Source organism: Malurus melanocephalus, unplaced genomic scaffold, assembly GCF_030028575.1.
Source record: "Malurus melanocephalus ecotype Western Australia unplaced genomic scaffold, MMel_1.1 scaffold_786, whole genome shotgun sequence".
In the NCBI taxonomy this organism is placed as follows: Eukaryota; Metazoa; Chordata; class Aves; order Passeriformes; family Maluridae; genus Malurus; species Malurus melanocephalus.
The window spans coordinates 10,780-30,996 of record NW_026624018.1 but is presented as its reverse complement, the minus strand read 5'-3'; the positions used below and the strand labels follow the sequence as shown (position 1 = coordinate 30,996).

Here is a 20,217-nt window from a genome sequence, read left to right as displayed (position 1 = left end):
CTGCAGGGGAGCCGCAGGGATCATCAAAGGAATGGCTCTTACAGGGGTTGGACCCACCAGTTTGGTGTTATCAGCACCAGCTGAGCTCAGTCAGGGTCATGGGAGGCATTTGTGACAGGAGGATGAAAAGGAGGGAGATGGAGATGAGTAATGTGTGGGGAGGCAGGAGGAGAGGAGAGACACTGCTGGGGCGAGGCAGTGACAATGTGACAGCCAAGGACAGCCAGTCTGGGAGAAGGAAAACAAGGATGGACCAGGATTCAGCTTTTTCCTGCCCGGTGCCTCACTGGGAGCCCRTGCCAAACAGAATCCCAGACAAGTCCTGGGTTCATGCAGTGACCCCATGCCAAGAGATTTCCCAAAACAATCCRTCACYAGTCAGCACCAAGGAAGCAAATCAGGCTTTCCAGACCTAAGTCAAATTTAAAGTRCTGWCAAATACAGAATTAAAACCCTSTGACATCCTRTRACATCAAACCCAAAGTGCTTTCAGCTGGAATCACGGAGAGAGCAGATAAGGACCCCCACTCTGCCAGGTTTTTCAGTCATTCTTCAGCAATATGGCAGGGACATAGTGACAACCAGAAAAGGTGCAGAAGCAGGTGTACAATTTCCACCAGGCACTTGCGTGCCTCAGTTTCCCTTTGGAAGGCAGGGAAGTTGTGAGCTGAAACCACCTGAAACCAGCTGAAATCGAGGAAAGAAAAGGTCAGCTCAGCAATATCCCACTTCAGCAACAGTGCCTCTGGGTTCCTTTTTTATGGATAGTGGATATTGCCAGGACAGTGGGGACTCACACAGGACAGGGGTTGGTGGCTGTCCCTGGTGTCATCCGGGAGCACCTTCAGTGCAGCCTGGGCCGGGTTCTCCATCTCGAGGATGGGTGAGAAAAACAGGAAGAGAAAAAAATCCCAAATCCTTTGTCTCCGTCATGCACACACCCCTCCCACCCCTCCCTCTCCCAGTCCAGCCTTCGCAGCTCTCCCTGCGCCCACTGGGGCAGTGGCAGCGCCTGGGGCAGCCGCCGCTCCAGCTGGAACAGCCTGGGCCGGGCGCCGAGCCTCAAGAGGAAGAACCAGTCTGGAGAGAGGGAGTCCCTGCTTTCTGGAGAGGGGAAAGGCAGCACGGATGATGACTCGGATGATGCCAAACCCGGCACTCCAGGCAGGCCCTCACCCCGTGGCCGAGCGGAATCGCTGGACGGCCGCGGCTCCCCGGAGCTGCCCGAGCTGTCCCCGGCGCTCCGGCTCGGCCCCGCCGCCCTGCTGCCACCACCACCCGAGTGCCAYGGCTGCAACGGCAAAATGGGCCCCGGAGAGTTCTTCCTCAGAGTGGATGGCCACAAGGAGGACGCCCTGGACTACGAGGATGACGTGGAGGATGTGAGTCCCGCGCCCGTTGGGTGCTCGTGTGTTAAGTGGCTTTTCTGCTCCCGGGAAGGCCGGATGAAAATCTGGCWTGGAAATGTGTTACGGTCTCATGGCTGATCCTGAGCCAAGGGATGGGCCTTTGCTTCCTGAAATATCCTTTTTTTTTGGAGCTGTGACATTGCAGTGGTGTCCCGTGAGGTGAAACTTCCTTTTGCCTCATCTTTGGGCTGTTTGGGATTGTCCCACTGGCCCAGAGCGCCTCCAAAATGGAGCTGCAGACACAACAGAATTCTTTAGTCACAAGAGCTGTTTGGGGCCATGACAGCTTGAAAGCCTAAAAAAGAAACATTTTCCACTTAGCTTTGTGGCTGTTTGAGGCCTTTTTGGGTTTGGCACAGCTCTGTATCTCAAAATGACACCTGCCCACAAGTCTTGCCTTGCCCTGTCCATCTCTCCTCTTTTCCCACCCCTCTTCTCCTTGTTCTGTTGGACAAATGTGACAATGGCCACCACAGCTCYGTCCCAAAAGCTGTGACTTCCCACAGACACAATGAAAAACCATTTGCTGCCCCTCCCTTCCACAAAAGCTCAGTGAAAGTTGAAGAGGCAGGAAGATAAAAGAGGAAGAAAAGGCGTTTCTTCTTTTTCCTCCAGAGTTACTGCTACCGGATCCGCAAAGCCCTGGAGCCCTACAAACCCCAGTGGTGCAAGACCCACGAGGACTGGTCCCTCTACTTGTTTTCCCCACAGAACAGGTAAGAAATGCCAGGGGAATGCCAGCCCAGCAGCTATCTGAGGTGATGGAATACTGCATTCCTAGCGAGCTGCCCCTCGGGAAAAATCCTTCAGAGTTTTTTGAAACCCGATTCCTGATTTTGCGGTCACTTTTTCTGTTYGGCGTGGGCAGAATTGTGTGGTTCGCTCCGTTGCTGACAGTGGTTTAGCCAGCACTGATAATTATTAATAATTAATGGTAATTAATAATTAATGATCAATGATAATTAATGGTAATCATGGCCAAAGCCTGGGGAAATGCTGCTTCACCGCCTGGTGCTGGTGGCACAGCTGAAGAAGGCTTTTGGGATGGAGCCACTTTTGGGATGACCCAAACTCCTTTAGGATCCGTTTTTCCCGTTTTTCTCCAGGTTCCGTGTGACGTGCCAGAAGGTCATCGCCCACAAGATGTTTGACCACGTGGTGTTGGTCTTCATCTTCCTCAACTGCATCACCATAGCCCTGGARAGACCAGACATCGACCCCCTGAGCACGGTGAGCAGCGTTTCCTTCCTCCATCCCCCATTCCAGATCTTCATCTTCTCAGCCCTGGACCCTGCAGGATAAATGTTGGGTTTCTAACTTCTTTTCCTTCTTTACCTCTTTTCCTTGTGTCTTCCAGGAAAGGGTATTCCTCAGTGTCTCTAATTACATCTTCACTGCCATCTTTGTGGTTGAAATGATGGTTAAGGTAATAATTAATAATTCTGGCAAAGACCAGACCGTGGCAGAGTTGTGGTCTGGGTGAAAGTCTCAATGTCTCCCTTCTCCTGGCTGCAGGTGGTGGCTCTTGGCTTTTTCTCGGGGGAGAACACGTACCTGCAGAGCAGCTGGAACGTCCTGGATGGGGTCCTGGTCTTTGTGTCCATCATTGACATCATCGTGTCCATGGCATCAGCGGGAGGAGCCAAAATCCTGGGAGTTCTTCGTGTTTTGAGGCTTCTGCGGACGCTGAGGCCTCTCCGGTAGGTGCTGGTAAATCAGAGTTTGAAAAAAAAAGCTCCTGGTCCTTCAAGGCCTTGCTTAATAACATGAGAAACTGAAATACAACACTGGCCAAAACAYCTTTGGGGAGTTCTGAACTCAGAGAGAAACTGAAAACAGTGAAATGAATTCCAATTCATTTTCTCCAGCTTGGATACGGGCGGCTGGAGTTTGGAGTGAGAGGTGTTATCATCCTCAGGAGTGAGGTGCCTCCTCACTGCTTTTTTTATCAGCCTTTCCCAAACCACCCTGGCTCCTTCCTCAACTGCACAACCTCCCAGGCATTCCCCAGCACAGAGGGATTTGCAATTGAACAGGATGAGGATTTGATAAGCTCCAGCATCCTCACGAGGGTTTGATAAGCTCCCTCATCCTTCCCTGCTCTCCCGAGCCTGCCGAGCACCCCTGCAAAGCGACTCCTCCCTCAGGAGGGCAGAGCTTCCACGATCTGGGAAAAGGAGGGAAGATCATTTGTGTTTTGGTTGTGATTATGCAAAACAAAGAGTGATARTGATTGGCAGGGAGGATTTTATCAGCTGCTGTTCTGGTTTCTTCCTGCTTGGCAAGAAACATGAGCCTTTTTTACTGAAATTTCAAGGGAATGAGACAATCCCCTCCAAAAACCTGTAAACTTTCTGGGACAAAGCCATGCTTGTGAGAGTGAGAGGGAGAGGGAATCTTTTAGACCACAAGAACAGCAGCTCTTTGTGCTCTGTGTCACCTCAGTGATGAATAAATCAGTGGCTCTGGCTCCTCTCTGTTCTGCTGGTGGCATCAGAGTCCCCAGGAGCTGCTGAGTCCCCCTGGCCAGGTCACCCTGTGTGACCCACATAGGCAGGAGCGGAATTCAGGGCACAGGCAGCTCAAAGGAAAGGGAAGGGGGAAGGAGGGAATTGGCCTTTGAGGATAACTGGGCCAGATCCCAAGAATAGAAAGGAATTCATCACCTCTCACGCCGGCCTCGCTCAGCACAGCCTCTCCCAGGGCAGCTCCAGGGACCATTCCCGACACTTTGGAGGTGCAGTTCAGACTCCACATGATTTGTCTCRAACAAGACCCTGTGGAAATGCTGCAGCACACAATTCCTGTTTTCCCTGGGCTTGGCAGGCACAGGGCATTGTTATCCATGTGAGCTCCGGCTCCCTGGAAGGACTCCCCCCATCCCAGCCCCTCCTAAATCAACTTGGATTTTCTTCAGGCAAAACTCCCACCTGGCCTTTCTCAGSAAAGCTTGGTTTGGGCTGGTTCCATCCCCAGGGGAGAGCAGTGTATTCCAACAGGAAAACAGCACTCCTGTTCTCCATAACACCCAAAACCTGCYCCAGARCACRCCAGGAAGCTGCTTCCCAACGGGATYGACCCTTTGGCTGTGGAGCTGTTGACCACAGGCTCCTGGCAGCTMAGAGCCAGCTCAGGAACTAATTAGGAGACAAATTGGAATTGCTCTGTTTGGAAAGTTGTCATGGCCACRGCTGCAGCAAGAGCACCAGACGTGCCCTCCAATCCCGCTGGGAAACTGCTCACATGTGGTGGGAGAGGAAGGAGGGTCCTGCCTGTGTCCCTGTGTGGGGTCAGAGCCCTGGGAGGGATCGTCCCTGTGTGGGGTCAGAACCTTTGGAGGGATTGTCCCTGTGTGGGGTCAGAACCTTTGGAGGGGTCACCCTGTGTTGGATCCCTCAGAGGGATCCCCCCCTGGACTGGGGTACAAATCCCCACCAAGGGAGCTCTGTGCTGTCCTCCCCCTCCTCACTCTGCCCAGCTGTTCCTGTTTGAATTCCCTCTGGTGTGGCTGGGAATGTCCTGGTTGTCTGCAGAAGCCCCTGATTGTCCCCAAATGCTGCCTGCAGGTGGAGAAGGGTTGTGCCAACTTCAGAGAATGAAGGAGAAGCAGCTGGGTGAGAACRGGATGTGCTTAAACATTAAAACCTTCATTCTCTTGTCGTTTTTTCCAGAGTCATCAGCAGAGCCCCAGGTCTSAAGCTGGTGGTGGAAACCTTGATCTCCTCCCTGAGGCCCATCGGGAACATTGTTCTCATCTGCTGTGCTTTCTTCATTATCTTTGGGATTTTAGGGGTGCAGGTAGAGTATTTCCYTCCCCACAGCTGGCTGTAGGCAACTGCTGCAAAAGGGAAGCTGCTTTCCTCAKTCCCTGGGGCTGAGGTGCAAATAATGAGCTGAAATCTCTCCAAAGGAAGATTTTGGTTTGGGAAGAGCAGCCAGGCTTTAGGAGAAATCTAAATCCGGGGTGGGGTTGGCACCTTCTCCCAGCAAGGACTCAGGATTGGGAGAGCAGCCAGACTTCCCTGGTGGACTCTGCTGGGRGAACGAAAGATAAATCAGATTTTTCAAAGCTGCTGATTTTTTGTTCATTTTTCTCTCCTTTGTGCCTCTCAAATGCAGCTTTTTAAAGGGAAATTCTACTACTGCGATGGCCCTGACGTCAAAAACATCACCACCAAGGCCGACTGCACCAACGCTCAYTACAGATGGGTCCGGCGCAAGTACAACTTCGACAACCTGGGCCAGGTAAAGTCCTCCCTGCAGGGATTTTCTGTGCCAGCTTTTCATAGATAAACACCTCAAACTGTGGCTTCAGGAGGGTGTGGAGCCTCCACCATAGGGACTTTCCAAAGCTGATGTTGCAATCATCTATCAATGGGTTCATATTTGCACTCTGTGATCTCAGAGGCCTTTTCCATCCTTGGTCTTTCTGTGGCTTTTTTTGAAAATCTCTGTTATTTTACCCTGAAATTGTAAAAATGGATCAGACCAACCCTTGAACCCTTGCTAAGTTGTACAGTTCCTCATTTTTAGGAGCGTTGTCCTAAAGCCACTACTTTGGGGTGTGCTCCCCCAACCGTTCCTTTTATTCTCTTGATTTCTTGCTGTTATCTTTGCAAATGAAGAAAATGAGGTGTTTATAGTGGCTGAAAAGCAAGACAGGTCATGGTTAGAGTTAGGAATTCCTTCTCTGGGGATTGAAATGTAAGACCAACCTTTCCTGTCCATTTTCCAGGCCCTGATGTCCCTGTTTGTCCTCTCCTCCAAGGAYGGCTGGGTGAACATCATGTACGATGGGCTGGACGCCGTGGGCATTGACCAACAGGTACCTGTCCTGCAGAGCCCCGGAGTGCTGCTCTCACAGCCTCAGACCTGCAGAATTCTGGGGTTTTTGAATTCCCAGGAAGGGACAGAGCTGCAGAATCTCCTTGARGTCCTGATTACCCACCAAGCTGCCAAAATTTTCCGTTCTTTGGAGCTGCAAGATCCAGCAAGCTCTGATGGGGTTTGGATTTAGAATGGGGGTTCTTGAGGATGGGAAACCACCAGGAATGTTGTGGAAGACACGTTCAGTGGCATTTTCCGTGGGAAGTYGAGTTTCCCATGAGTAGGATCCACCTCCAGCCACAGGAACACTTTGGACTTCATTTCCCCCACTTGTGAAGGTCTGGTAACAACTGAGAAATGTTAACCAGGAGCCCACATGTGAAAAATGAAAAAATCTGGAGCCTTTCTTTAGCTCTTGCTGGTGGGATGATGTTCATCCATAGAGATTTATCTGAAGCTGTGTGAAATAAATGCCAAAATAATTAAATCCTGGAAGGCARCTTAGGGTGGGTTTTACACCAAAAGTGAGTTGTAATCAGTGAGGAGGTGAATGAGAGGAAAATATTTTGGGAAAAATCTCCCCCCAGCCCTCTCCTCCCCCCCACTCTGTTGCTCCAGAGCACCCAAAACACTGACTCAACCCATCCTGCTTCTCCSTTGTCTTTAACTCCCCCAGCCCATCCAGAACCACAACCCCTGGATGCTGCTCTACTTCATCTCCTTCCTGCTCATCGTCAGCTTCTTCGTGCTCAACATGTTCGTGGGGGTGGTGGTGGAGAACTTCCACAAGTGCCGGCAGCACCAGGAGGCGGAGGAGGCGCGGCGCCGGGAGGAGAAGCGGCTCCGACGCCTGGAGAAAAAGCGCAGGAGTAAGGAGATGTACCTGTCTGGTCGGTAGAGTGCCTTACAAACCAAAACCTTTCTGAGCCCTGCCTGCTCCCAAAGCAAGATTTTTCTTTTTCYTTTGGTTTTTCKTTGGGATTTCAGGAGGTTGCGTTGCTTTGGCTCCTCCTCGGCGGTGCCTTAAGTCTCGGGGTTGTCCTGGATGGGAAGCATCTCCTGGTCACCTGGCTGGAAAAATTCCTCCTCCAGCAGAGTCCTCCCTGCGAGGCCACGGTGTCCCAAGCACTAGGGACATCGGGGTGAACAGCTGGAATGCTTCCCCTGTTCCTGGAGGCCACTCCTGGGGTCCCCTGGGCCTTAACGCACCGCCCGCACCCCGGGGTGGGGATGGGGGTTGATTTCAGAATTCTTTTTTGGATAAAATCGTGATGATTCTGTTTGGAACCCCGGCCCCGCATGGCCCCGCATGCCACAAACACTGCATGGGGGCAGAGCCACAGCCTGGGGACAGTGGGGCAGCCCCGGGGTGGCACTGAGGGGAGGATTCCCCTTGGGGACATGTCCGGCACAAGAGATGCTCGCCCATGCCAGGMTGGCACTCACTCCTGGGACTCATTTTGTCCTTGGAACACCAGCCAGGGGTGTTCAAAATTYCTATCTCATCTAATCTAATAGGGGWTCTAATAGGGACCATCAGACCCAAAATCCACCTGAGCCTGTACTCCTTTCCTGCCCCAAGCCCACGGGAATTCCCACCTGCCCTGGTGGGCTGCACGTGGGACAAGCTGCCTTTAGGATCAAGTGAATATTCCCAGGAAAACTGCCAGGAAAGCAGCCACAGTGACTTCCCAGGACTTTCAGTGAGCAGGAACAGCCTGCCAGGTGTTTTTGAGGACTGAGGAAACCTGGCCTGGCCACTGAGATCAAAGCTGAGCTTAGTCAGGGCTGAGGCTGAGCTTTTCTGGCCCTTTTGCTGCAGCAGTGCTGTGGCTGTGCCATCTCCTGGAGGGACCGAATATTGGGACAAATTCTTGCTTGTGTCCCAGACACCAAGCCATGGATATCCATTCCCAGCTGGGAAAACAGCCCAGCTCCAAGGGCACAGCAGGCACAGGCTTTTCTGGGAGAAGCCCCATCCATCCCATTCCTGCCCCCAACCCAGCTGGGGTCCCTCACAGCCCCTCTCCTGCTCCTCTGGGGCTCTTTGCCAGAGCCAGAGGACACCTCAGCCCTAAATGGTGGCCCCGTGGTCCCCACAGGACCTTAATGGCACCACAGGGAGGCCAAGCCCATCTGATTTTAGCCAGTTGTGCGTTCAGTGCCTGAGATAAAATGAAATCCAGCTCAGACACAGGCTCTCTCCAGAGATTCAGAARAGTTCAAATGCAATTTCCTTCCCCTTTTCCCATTTTGCTTTTGGAGTCTGAGGGTGGAAATCCTGCAGGCAGCACTGCCAGCATAGGGAGGGGAATCAGTTGCAGGCTCCCAGGGGTCTTTCTTGTGCAGCATTTCCACCCCGATGTGCTGACCCCAAAGACACCCAGATAAACTCCRAGTTGAGATGAAATTTTAAAAGAARCTATTTTGAGCATCCTTAGAGAGAACAGGCTGGGGCACAGGTATGGAGGCAGAGCTCAGCTCTTGATGAGGAAATAAATCTCATTAAAGCCTGGCTGTGACTGCACAGCTCATGCACCACAAAGAGCCAGTTCCCATCAAAGTGATGGACACGGTGACACCGTCCCTCTTCATCCACCACCCCCAAGGAGCTGTTTGGGAGCAGGCAGTGCACAGATGAGGGCTGTAACATTTCATGGGGAGGAGGACAGATTTCTGGAAGGGGATCAAGTCAATAGAGCAGTTGGGAAGTTAAACCTTTGGCCATGTGTTGGGCTTCCAGAAGGTTCCCTTAAATTGTCTGGCTCTACCTGCACGGGCAGCTTGGCATCCAGACTGGGGTTATTAACGAGGTGAACCCAAATATCTGACCCACATTTGGGAAGGGAYATTTCCCTTCATATTTCCATTTGAAGGGATCATTTTTTTTTATTTCAACTGAGAGGGGTTTGCACCTCCTGGGTGATTTAGAAGACGATGGATTTGATGAAAGAAACCATGGCAGGCTCAGAAAGATGTGAGCTGTGTGTGGCTGTGGGGGGCTGTGTGTGTGCTYGGGGAGCTGCAGATCTGTGTGGTGACAGCAGCTGCCACCCTGTGTCTCTTCCTCTGGTTGCCTGTGTCCCTTCTGCCACTTCCCTGTGTCCCTTCCACTGCTTCYCTGTGTGCCAGTGCTCTGTGTGCCWGCAGGAGAGAGGAGTCAGGAGCAAGGGAACGCAGACAGAGATCCCTGCTTTTAACTCCAACACATTCCCAGCAGGAGAGGAGGAGGAATCAGTGTTTTAACAGGAGCAAAATCCACCAATGCCCCTCCGTGTGTGCTGTCCTCTGGCTGTGCTGTCCCCTGTGATGTCCCCTGSTTCCTGAGGGCTGTGGGATCTGTCCCCACCTGCACACACAGAGMACACCCYGGAGCTGGGRCAGGCTGGGYTCTGAYCTGGGAWGGGTTAAACCTCAGCWGGGTGGTCCTGAGTCCCCATCCCARGCTGRATYCAGGGTTTAGAGCCTGWCAGAGGGATTGYTCCATRRARGAATAATCCTGGGRATGRTTAAACCTCAGCTGGGTGCTCCTGGTACCAATCCCAGGCTGGATCCAAGATTTGGAACCTGGGGAGGGATTGCTCCTGGCTCACAGCCCTGAAGCAGGACCCGGCTCCTCCTCAGGTGGGACAAGGAGCCATCACCTGCTTTGGGGTGATTTTCCAGCAGGAATGTCCCTCTCAGCCCAATCCTCTGCTGTCACCACCTCAGACCTTTCCAAACCATTCCTTTCCCATCTGAAGGCCCCTTTGCTTGAGGGGGTGGCAGCAGGTTCGCTCTGCTCCAGGAGAGCAGAGGGCAGGGGGTGAGGACACTGAGAAATGCATTTGATGTGGTTTCAAAGGCAGAACTGCACAGGGAACTTTTTTATGTGAAGGGAAAAAAAATTCGAGATAAACCAGAATATTTTCCTGACACAGACCCTGCTCCATCCATTCCATCCACTCCTGGATGAGTGGAATTTAACAATCCTGCTGCTCTCAGCCTCTTAATGAGCTTCTCAGAAGCTGGGACCAGATTGAAGGGTTTGATTAAAAACACGTGGATGAGCACGGTCTCCTCTGCCTTTGGGATCYGGGGCCAAATCCGGCCCTCCTGGATCTGCTGTGTCAGACTTCAAAGGCTGCAGGGGGGTCTGGGTGACCCTGGGGCTGAAAGCAGAGCAGGAAAAGCTGGAAAAGCTGGGAATCACAGGGAAGGAGACTGAGGCACACTTGCTGGGGAGCAGAGTGCCTTTCAGTGGTGTCCCTTTGGGGAGACCCCAAAAACTGAGCACTCAAAAATGCTTTTTGCCCAATTTTCACTCCACGAGGGGAGTGTGTCCACAGATCTGCTCCTCTGAGGCTTTTCCCAAGAGAGCTGGGAATTGTGGAAGGAAGAGGCCACTTTTGAGCCCCAGCAGAGCTTCCTTTCGAAGTGATGACCGTGAACCTTTCCCTCAAGGGTGGCCAGGGTGGAATTTTGATTTTAATTGTGCCACAGCCCTCTCTGCACCCAGTGGAATCCCCTGAGCTGGAGCTCCAATTTTGGGTGCTGCATCCCTGAGCATTCCGAGTTTCCAAGCAGGGAATTATCCGACCCTGCTCCTTGTTTTTCCAGGCAGCTGCAGGTCCAGAGCTGCTCTGTTCCAACCATGGAAAACCCATCAGGGCTGTCTAATGTTCCACAGAGCCCTGGAACGGAGGAGCTGGGCATTGTAATGCCAGCTACAAATGCTTTTAAGCCAGGGGATGGTTCTTCATTAATTTTCATGTCAGCAGAACCACGAGCAAACTTTAAAATGCTCTGCAGAGAGGTGAGGTTCAAGCATTAGCTCTAAAAGTGGGGGGAGGAAAGGCTGCGATTTTCCTTTATTTGTGTTTTTGATGGTTTCTTTTCTCCCTGCTGCGCTTCCACCGGTTCAAACCAGCAGCTGGAGGGAAAGTTGTCTGTGATGGAGAGAGGACATTTACAGAGCATGGAGGGACAGGACAAGGGGAATGGATTCCCACTGCCAGAGGGCAGGGATAGACAGGATTTTGGGAAGGAATTCCTCCCCGGGAGGGCCTGGCACAGATTCCCAGAGAAGCTGTGGCTGCCTCTGGATCCCTGGAAGTGTCCAAGGCCAGGCTGGACAAGGCTTCGAGCAACCTGTGAATGTGGGAGGTGCTGGGGTTGGAATGGATGGGTTTTAAGGTCCTTCCAATCCAAACCATTCCGTAATTCCATGATGACAGAAATCTGCTAGCTGTCTGATGGGATTCTCATCCCAAAATCCATTTTCCCAGAGAAACCAAGGCACAGGGTGTGTTTTTCCTGCTGGGATTATTGACGGATTGGGTATCCCCTGGTTTCTGTGCCCACATTCCATGGAGCAGGGTCCTCCTGATCAGGGTTCTCCCTCGGATCCCCCGGCTCTGGCTGTGTGTGCAGTGAACCCTCAGCACAATTTGGGGAGTTCAAATTCCCACCAAGAGTTAGAAATGCGAGCTGAGAGGAGCCCGGAGCCCCTTGCTGTGCCACCAACAGAGGAGCAACTTCCCAAGGGATTGGGAATGACCAGAGCTGAGGCTTTGGAGCTCTGGAGCGCTGCCAGAGCTGCCCTGGAGCTGTGGGGCTGCTTCCTCTCTGCTTCCCCTCCTGCTGCTGCAAACCCTCTGCCTTCCCAGGATCCCAAATGCAGCCCTGGCTCCCTCCAGCCCATCCCATCTCCCTCCCAGCAGCCTGGCACAGGCAGCATCTCCTGCAATGGACACTGCATGGGTCCCCCAGCATGGCCCTGCTGCATGGATTTATTGTCACCCGTGTCCCCTCAGTCCCAGGCTGGCTCTGGGTGTGTTCCCCATCCCGGGGAGTTCCTTCCCTGTCTCTGCTATGCTTTGTGTCCATCCTAAACAAGCCAGGCTTCTCCCAGAGCTCGCTCAGGGTCACCTGTCCCAGGTTTTKCCAGCAGGGACCCTGAGATCCCTTTGTGCTGTAGGACAGACCCACCCTTATGGCTGGGCGCTTCCACCTTAATTTTTTTTTCTCTCCAGCCCATAAAAAGAAGGAGCTGTGATGCTGCCAGGGAATTTAGGAGGGTTTCTGACAGTGGAAAATGTCTTCTTGTGGTTCTCCTTGTGGAATTAGTTTATAAAATAGAATAAAGCCCTGATCTTTTAACCCGATTTATTTATAGTGAATAAATTKGGCACTTGGGCAGGTGAAGGGAGGTTACAGCACCTGCAACCTCTTTCCCTGATGTGCTGCCAGCCCATCTCTGCTCGTGCCCTGAAACCYATTAATCAACCATTAATCATTCATAAATAATCCCTTAATACAGCATTTAACTATTAAGGATATTCTCAGACCTCCCAGGGAGTCGATGATTTGCATTCCCAAGAAGACATTTCCTAAAAAAAAAAAAAAAGGACGAGGATGTTGTAATCCTGAACACACATGAAAGCAGATTGTACAGGCTGAAATAAATATTATACTGCAATGTTTTTATTATTATTTTTCAGGCAGGCTGAGCTCGGTAGCAGAGACAGCCCCACCAGTCCAAGATGACTCCTAGGATTACAGCACATGAAAGCAACAGAAAAAAAAAAMTCTGTTCCAAAACAACTCTGGTTGCTTTCATCTTGTTGTTCCACACCCCTTAGCAGAAAAAAAAATAAGCCTCGGTGACCCTGGTCAGAAGGAAATGTTTTTCAAATGCCTCCACTGTACTTTTAACTATCAAGAAAAAAAAAAAAAGGTAGTTGAAACAGTGCTGCAGATTCTGTTTCCCTTTATCCAATTAATTTAAAGGTTTTGGATTCTAATCTGGCATCAGCTGCAGCACAAAAAAAGCCCCCACATTTCAAGAGTCCTTCCATCTGAAAGGGATTAGCAGGATGAGAGGAGTAGGAGTGGATTTCAGCAGGGCACTGAATCCTTCTGAACTGATTTCCCTCATTTTCAAGGTGAAACAACTTTTTCTGAGCCCTTCATGCATTTAAAGCTGAATTTGCTGAAATATTTGCAAAAGCTCCTCTCTGCTAAACACAATCCYGCTCTGAATTGGTCTGACCTAAGCGTCTCCTCCACTCATAAAATCCACAGTAACGCTGCCTTGGCCTTGGGTAAACTCTGAATATTTACATTGCTTGAGTTTCAAAGGAATTYGACTCCATCAGTGCCCACAGCCGTCCCTGTGGTCACAGTTCCATTGGAGAGACGCTCACAATAAATGCAATTCCAGAGCCCAAACACTCTCCTTGGAACAGCCCCAAGAATTTGGTCACGGGCAGAAATTTCAAAGAGAAAAAAAAAGAAAGAATCACGACCACAGGCACAGACATAAAATTCATGTGAATGGTTTTAGATGCAGCCATGCCCTGAGTCACAGATAAATTGGTTTTCTATATAATAATATAAACATATCAAATATATTTTATGTATTATATAGTATTCATATATATTATGTATATAATTAGATATAAATATCAATATAATTATATAAATACATAATATAAATACAAATTGATATTTCTGTTTCCAGAGGAGCTCGTGCTGCTTGTCCTGGCAGAGCTGAGCGCTTTGGGTCCATGAGCTCCCATCCCTCAGGAATGTGCCAAAGCACGGCTGCTTTTCCTTAGATCTACCAAAATCACGGCAAAAACCTTTGGAGCTGAGCTCAGGGCATGTCCTTATCAGGAATGTGCCACAGCACGGCTGCTTTTCCTTAGATCTCCCAAAATCACGGCAAAAACCTTTGGAGCTGAGCTCAGGGCATGTCCTTATCCTGCCTGGAATGTACAGTGGGATTGGGATTGGGATTAGGATGGAGAGAGCTGAGCCGTGCCCTGAGTTTTGCCCACACATGGAGCTGGAGCTTTGCTGGCTTTGAAGCTTTTCCCTCGGCTTTGGGTCCCGTGTCCGTCCTGCTCCTTCCCCTGCCTGGTTCCCATTCCATGAGGAGATTGAGGAGAGAGGGAAGGACCTCTGTTCATCCCAAAAACCCCACCGGGGTGGTCCCAGTGCAATCACTCAGAAATCTCTTCCCGTGGTTTGCTCAGCTCCGTTCTCCACCCCGTGTCCGGGTGGGAGGTGACCCTCAGGCCACCCCGTGGTGGTGACCACCAGCYCCGCAGCCCTCCCAGCCCAGCCCTGACCTTTGTGTCCCCCGCAGAAGCACAACGCCGGCCCTACTACGCCGACTACTCGCCAGCGCGGAAATACATCCACAGCCTGTGCACCAGCCACTACCTCGACCTCTTCATCACCTTCATCATCGGCGTCAACGTCATCACCATGTCCATGGAGCACTACAACCAGCCCAAGGTAGGAGCTGTCCCCAGCTCTGCTCCCTGCGCTCTTCCCTTGGGATGGGATCGGCTGCAGGGTTTGGATCCATCCCACCTGAGCCACCTCTGCCTCAGGAAAAGCCTCATTCTCCCTGTTTTTGGTAAAAAACCCAGCTCACAGAGAGGGAAGTAGGCTTTTACTCAAAAAAGACCAATCCAAACATTTCCTCTCCCAATTCCAGATGTACCCAAGCCTCACACGGGAAAGCAGTCAGAGTTTTAGGATATTCCATTAACAGACACAAACTTGGAGCTGCTGCGTGCAGAGAGTCCCTTTTCCTCAATGGATTTAGAATAAACTTSTTTAAAAGTACAGCCCTCCCTTTTTTTATGTATTACAAAATCATTCTCCCMCCAGAACACTTTTAACATCAATCATATGGGCTGCCCATCCATGAATTTTCCATTTCGTCATTATTTATGAAGCTCTGCAGTAAATTACTTTCCCAGTATTCCATAGTAACCTGCAAATTCCTCCTGGATGCTGAGCCTGAGGGTAATGTGGGTGTGTTTTACACCAGGGTAATTCCTGTTTTCCATAGAAATGTTGTTTATCCAGGTTAGGCCTTATTTACACCTGAGTTCCGTTCCCGTTACGCAGAGTTGTAAATCCAGAAYGGTCACAAACGATGGGAGAAACCAAGCTCAGGTTTCAGATAGAGCAGGGAAWCATCCCTTTTTTTTTAAGCCATTTTATTTCAGGTACTGCAACAAAAATACGGATTGTCGCTAATACCTGAGAAACTTCCAGCTCTCATTCCCAAAAATCAGGGCATGGCCATGCCCTGGTGACCCCATCGTGTGTGTGGGGTCAGCAAAGCCCAGGCTTCATACAAAGAGGACAGAAGAAGGTTTCCTGTGCTCTGGGGCTCCCTCAGAGCTGCTTTAAGAGCTCCTCTGTTGCATTTCATTCCAATTTCATCTGGTTTGACACTCATAATTCCCATTTTTTATTGSAAACACAGAGTCCTGTGCTATACTGAACTGAATTCACTCCTGTCCCCCAAAACCCTCCCCACCCCAAGAGCCTCTTCCCCTCCCCCCAGCTATTTTAAGGCCCCACAAGATTCCTTTGTGCTATTGTTGGCCCACAGCTCCAATGAAATCCATTCCAAACACTCATCATTCTCAAGTATAAACACCGCGGATTCCTGACTTCCGAGAGCGGCTCCTCGCAGAGCAGGAACGTTGCACCAAATATGGACACACTTTGCCCCAGCTCTGGAGATGTCCCATTTTTCAGGAAGGAAAGGTTTAATCCATCTCCCAAGGTTATTTATTTTTCGGGGCTTTTTAAGCCAAGCCTTTGTCCCGAGGGCTGGAATCAAGGAATGATCCATCAAGGGATGATCCATCAGGGCTTTTGTTCTACCCAAGGCTGGGCAGTTCAGACTGAGGAATCTTCAGGAGATGGGGAAGGGATGAATTTTTTCGTGTCTGGCCCAGGATGAACAATTCCTGCACTGAGCTTGGAGCTGACATTTTTAGCAGATCTAATCTTTGTTTTTTGGAGGGTTTTGTTTGACCCAGGGCTCAGGTTTTATTCAAGCTCTGCAAACCATTGTGACTTTATCCCTTCCCGGGCTTTCCCAGTTCCTCCCTGGGGATCCAGGAAGAGAGAACTGGGCTGGCCTAACTGGGATCTCTYGTTTCAGTCCCTGGATGAAGCCCTCAAGTACTGCAACTACGTGTTCACCATCGTCTTCGTGTTCGAGGCACTCCTCAAGCTGGTGGCCTTTGGCTTCCGGAGGTTCTTTAAGGACAGGTGAGAACATTCCAAACCCCTGTGGATTTGGGGTTCAGGGCTGGATTGGCCCCATTTCAGAGCCAGACACTGGGGAAATGCAGCATCACTGTGGTGACACGGAGAGAGCCCAGGGTTGTCTTTTTGTGGGTGCAAAATTTGTGGTGTAGGAACTAAAAACCCCAAGAGCTGCTGGCTGTGCTTTGCAGGAGGAATTCGAAAAATCTCCCAAAATTCCAAATGCATCTTCCCCCAGTATCTCCCTCTCCACCAGGCCTGACCAGCTCAGCTGAGAGGTCAGAAACACTTCCAGCCAGATCCCAGTTCCTTCCCAGATTTTGTGGCTCACAGGATATCTGTGGCAGCTGCCCTGGGTTGGTTTTGTACCACCTAAAAATCATGGCCCCAGATGGGAATGAGGAGATGCCTTTGGGATCTGCTGGTGCCTATTATCAACACGAAATTCCCTCCTCTTGGATGTCTATCCATAAATAATTTGAATTTTGCGTGTCCCTCTTCCCTGCAGGTGGAACCAGCTGGACTTGGCCATCGTTCTCCTGTCCATTGTGGGGATCACACTGGAGGAGATCGAGATGAACGCTGCCCTTCCCATCAATCCCACCATCATCCGGATCATGAGGGTGCTGCGGATTGCCAGAGGTGTGTCCTGCCCCAGGGCTTTCCAGAAATCTTTTGGACATTTGTCCTTCCAGCCTTGCTGGTTCGGTTCCAGTAGGGAAGGTGAAATGTCAGCTCAGACACAAGCTGGGGGTGCTGTGGGGTTTCCCAGTGGAGTCCTCGGTTGGATTTTGATTCCAGCCTGGGGTCACAGAGCTTTTATACTGGTCCAGACCGGTGGGGAGGGATGGCAATCAGAGCTTGGGAAGATGCTCTTCCCTGATGAGCTCTCTCCCCATCCCTGTCCCATTTTCCTACCTGGGCACGTTGGACCTCTTGTTAATTTTTTGTCCATTTTCATGGAGTTCCAGGATGGTTTGGCTTGGAAGGGATCTTAAAGTTCATTCCATCCCATCCCATCCCATCCCATCCCATCCCATCCCATCCCATCCCATCCCATCCCTGCCATGGGCAGGACACTTCCCATTGTCCCAGAGTGTTCCAAGCCCTGTCCAGCCTGGCCTTGAACATTCCCAGGGATCCAGGAGCAGCCACAGCTTCTCTGGACACCCTGTGCCAGGGCCTCCCCACCCTCCCAGGGATGAATTCCTTCCCAAAATCCCATTTATCCCTTCCCTCTGGCAGTGGGAATCCATTCCCCTTGGGACTGACAATGGGATGTTCAGTGAACTCCCTCTGTGTATAAACAGCTGTGAGAGAGATTTGAATCCTCCCTGCACCACCTGAACCTCAATTTCCTTCCTGGATTTTCCCTGCAATATTCCCCAGCCCTGGAATGGCTGACCAGGATTTGTTCCTCCTTTCAGTGCTGAAACTGCTGAAAATGGCCACGGGCATGAGAGCTCTCCTGGACACGGTGGTGCAAGCCCTGCCCCAGGTAAGATCCCAAAATTCCTCCCTTGGGGACACAGGTGCCTGGGGATACCTCTGGGTTTGGTGGTCTCCAGCTTTTTTGGGAGTAGAGCACAGCCCATCCCAGAGTGTGTTTGGTGGGAGAACCAAAATGAAGGAAAAAGGGTCCACAGAGAGCAAATTCCTGTAGGCAGAGCTCTAAAAACCCCAGATTTCACCTGCAAATTTGGGAAACATCAGGATGGAGAAAGCTCTGGGAGCAGCTTCCAGCTCAGGAGTTTGATTTGGGAGCCAGGAACAATCAGAATTATTAACAGAGGAGCCGCAGCCTCGGAAAGACAAATTGGGAGACGCTTCTGAGGGTTCAAATCTTGATTTGGGGCCTTCAATCACCAAATTCTCCTGAGCTGCAAGAGGAACAACTGCACTGTTTGGGGTCAATCAGAGCTTTTGCCCTTTGCTGTCCAGATTTGAAGGATTTTGGCTGAGACTGAAGCAGGGATTTGCCAACCTGACCCTGGGCTGACATTTCAAGAAATCCTTGGATTTGTGTCTGTTTTTGAATTTACAAAGCCCTGTGGCCACAGACCATATTTTCTGTCCCTCCTTGTTTTCTCTCCCCACCCCACAAACAATAGGGTGGCTCCGGGCCAGGCTTTTGGTTCCCTTGGGGTGATCWTGGAGTTTGCATTCCAAGCAAGGTCTCTTGTGAAGGGAAAACCTTCTGAGCAGAACTCGTGCAGAKTTTTAAAAATGCCACTTTGGCCTCCAGTGAAGCTGAGAAAATGAGAAGGGAAGTTTAAAAAGAGYTTTCTGACAACAATCACTCTTCATAAAGCTTTCATTTCCCAGGCAGGGGATGAGCTCCTATCCTAATTCAATTAGCATCCTAAAACCACAGCTGGAGAATCCTCATTGAATGTGGCTTCTAAGTGACAAAAAAAAAAAAAGCTAATTTAATGTTAATTCATGAAGGTTTTGGGGAAAACTCTTTGTCTGGTGTATGGAGAATGTCCATTTATGGGCTGGCAATGACAAGGTGCTGTCATTGCAAAAAGCTTTTTTTGGAGGTGATTTTCATCAGCTTTGGGTTTGTTTTTTATTCAGCAGTTTGAGCACCACTTGGAGAAGCAATTMTGGCCAGATTTGGGGGAATGTAGCATTTTGATCCAGGATTGTCACAGGAGATCAAAATCTCCTCTTTTGGGATTTCAGACTGAGCTTGAACTGCTCTTTCTGAAGCGTTCCTATTGCACCCTCCTTGTGTGGTAACCTCTGTCTGCCAGGTCAGGGACCTTCTCCTCCACCTCATCCCTGGAAAAAATGAGATGGAGGAGAGTCAAAAATGAGGAGAGGCCAATATCTCCCAACCAGCAGACAGGAGCAGGGAAAGCTTTTCCAGAAGGCAGCARAGGCAGATGGAAGAAATGGAAGAATCCAGCCCAGCCATCCCTATCCCAGTTTTATCTTTCATTATCCCCTGGAGGATGGTGATAATGTCAGGGAGATTGCAGAGCATTGTAGCTGTTTTAGGCTTTATGGCAATTGCAGTCTGCACTGGGAGATCGGGCTGTTCCCATTCCTTGGACAAAAAAAAAAAAAAAAAAAAAAAAAAAAAAAAAAAAAAAAAAAAAAAAAAAAAAAAAAAAAAAAAAAAAAAAAAAAAACCTCTTTCATCAGCAATAGCAGTGTTAATTTGATAATAATAATAATGACAGGATCACAAGGATGAACTTTCTGATGAAATTCAGCATGGTCAGAACACCCAACAGCACTGTGGCTGTGCCACCTCAGAGAAGAAAACTCCCAAACTGARAGCTCACTAGAACACACCTCAGAAATCAGGAATCCTAATTCCTTATTTTTAGGGATAAAACGCTGCTCTGGTGGTGCCTCTGCCCGGAGAGCTCACTTTATCTCAGTTAGGAGCTGCTAACGCGAGCAATTAAAGTGGCAGCAGAGATGAATGCGAGCAGCTCCTCGCARGTGGTGGCGGGTCAGGTCACTCTGCCCTTCGTGTTCTCTGCCTGCATCACCAAAAATCTGCTCTTGGGGATGTTTTTGAGGCTCAGATTCTGCCTTGGGATGGAATTCAGCATGGAGAGCTGAAATGCTGGTGCTGTAAAGAATCTTTGTGCTGTTTTTGTGGCACTTTTTACCCCTTCAGTCACTTTAGGGGGGCTGTGAGTGCCTCCAGCAGCCCCTGGAGCTGCCAGGGGTGGTGTGTGGGGTCAGGCTTTTCCTGTGGGGCATGGAAAGCTGAAATCTGGGAAGCTGTTGTTGAGAAGCATCTGTGAAGGAAAAGCAGGAGCCTTTTCCCCCTCCCTGGAGCACYAGAAGCTCTCCATGCCCAGGAAATCTCGGGAAATCAGTTCCTCCTCTGGCTTGTTCTTGTCTCAGGGTCCCAGGAAGGGAAAGGACCTTCAAACCCAAACCA

General features: G+C 50.4%; 1 protein-coding gene across 1 annotated transcript in view; it reads left to right on the top strand.

Moving 5' to 3' along the window:
* The window catches only part of CACNA1H (calcium voltage-gated channel subunit alpha1 H), a gene marked incomplete at its 3' end in the record, with an annotated part of 35,807 nt that overhangs the window by 5,481 nt on the left and 10,109 nt on the right, over positions 1 to 20,217 (top strand). The window contains exons 7-19 of the mRNA XM_057385098.1: positions 966 to 1,382; positions 2,025 to 2,125; positions 2,516 to 2,639; positions 2,767 to 2,835; positions 2,925 to 3,109; positions 5,081 to 5,207; positions 5,529 to 5,654; positions 6,145 to 6,234; positions 6,913 to 7,105; positions 14,371 to 14,522; positions 16,201 to 16,310; positions 16,816 to 16,949; positions 17,735 to 17,805. Coding sequence (XP_057241081.1) covers positions 966 to 1,382; positions 2,025 to 2,125; positions 2,516 to 2,639; positions 2,767 to 2,835; positions 2,925 to 3,109; positions 5,081 to 5,207; positions 5,529 to 5,654; positions 6,145 to 6,234; positions 6,913 to 7,105; positions 14,371 to 14,522; positions 16,201 to 16,310; positions 16,816 to 16,949; positions 17,735 to 17,805 — 1,899 coding nt within the window. The remainder of the gene's footprint in view (positions 1 to 965; positions 1,383 to 2,024; positions 2,126 to 2,515; positions 2,640 to 2,766; positions 2,836 to 2,924; positions 3,110 to 5,080; positions 5,208 to 5,528; positions 5,655 to 6,144; positions 6,235 to 6,912; positions 7,106 to 14,370; positions 14,523 to 16,200; positions 16,311 to 16,815; positions 16,950 to 17,734; positions 17,806 to 20,217) is intronic.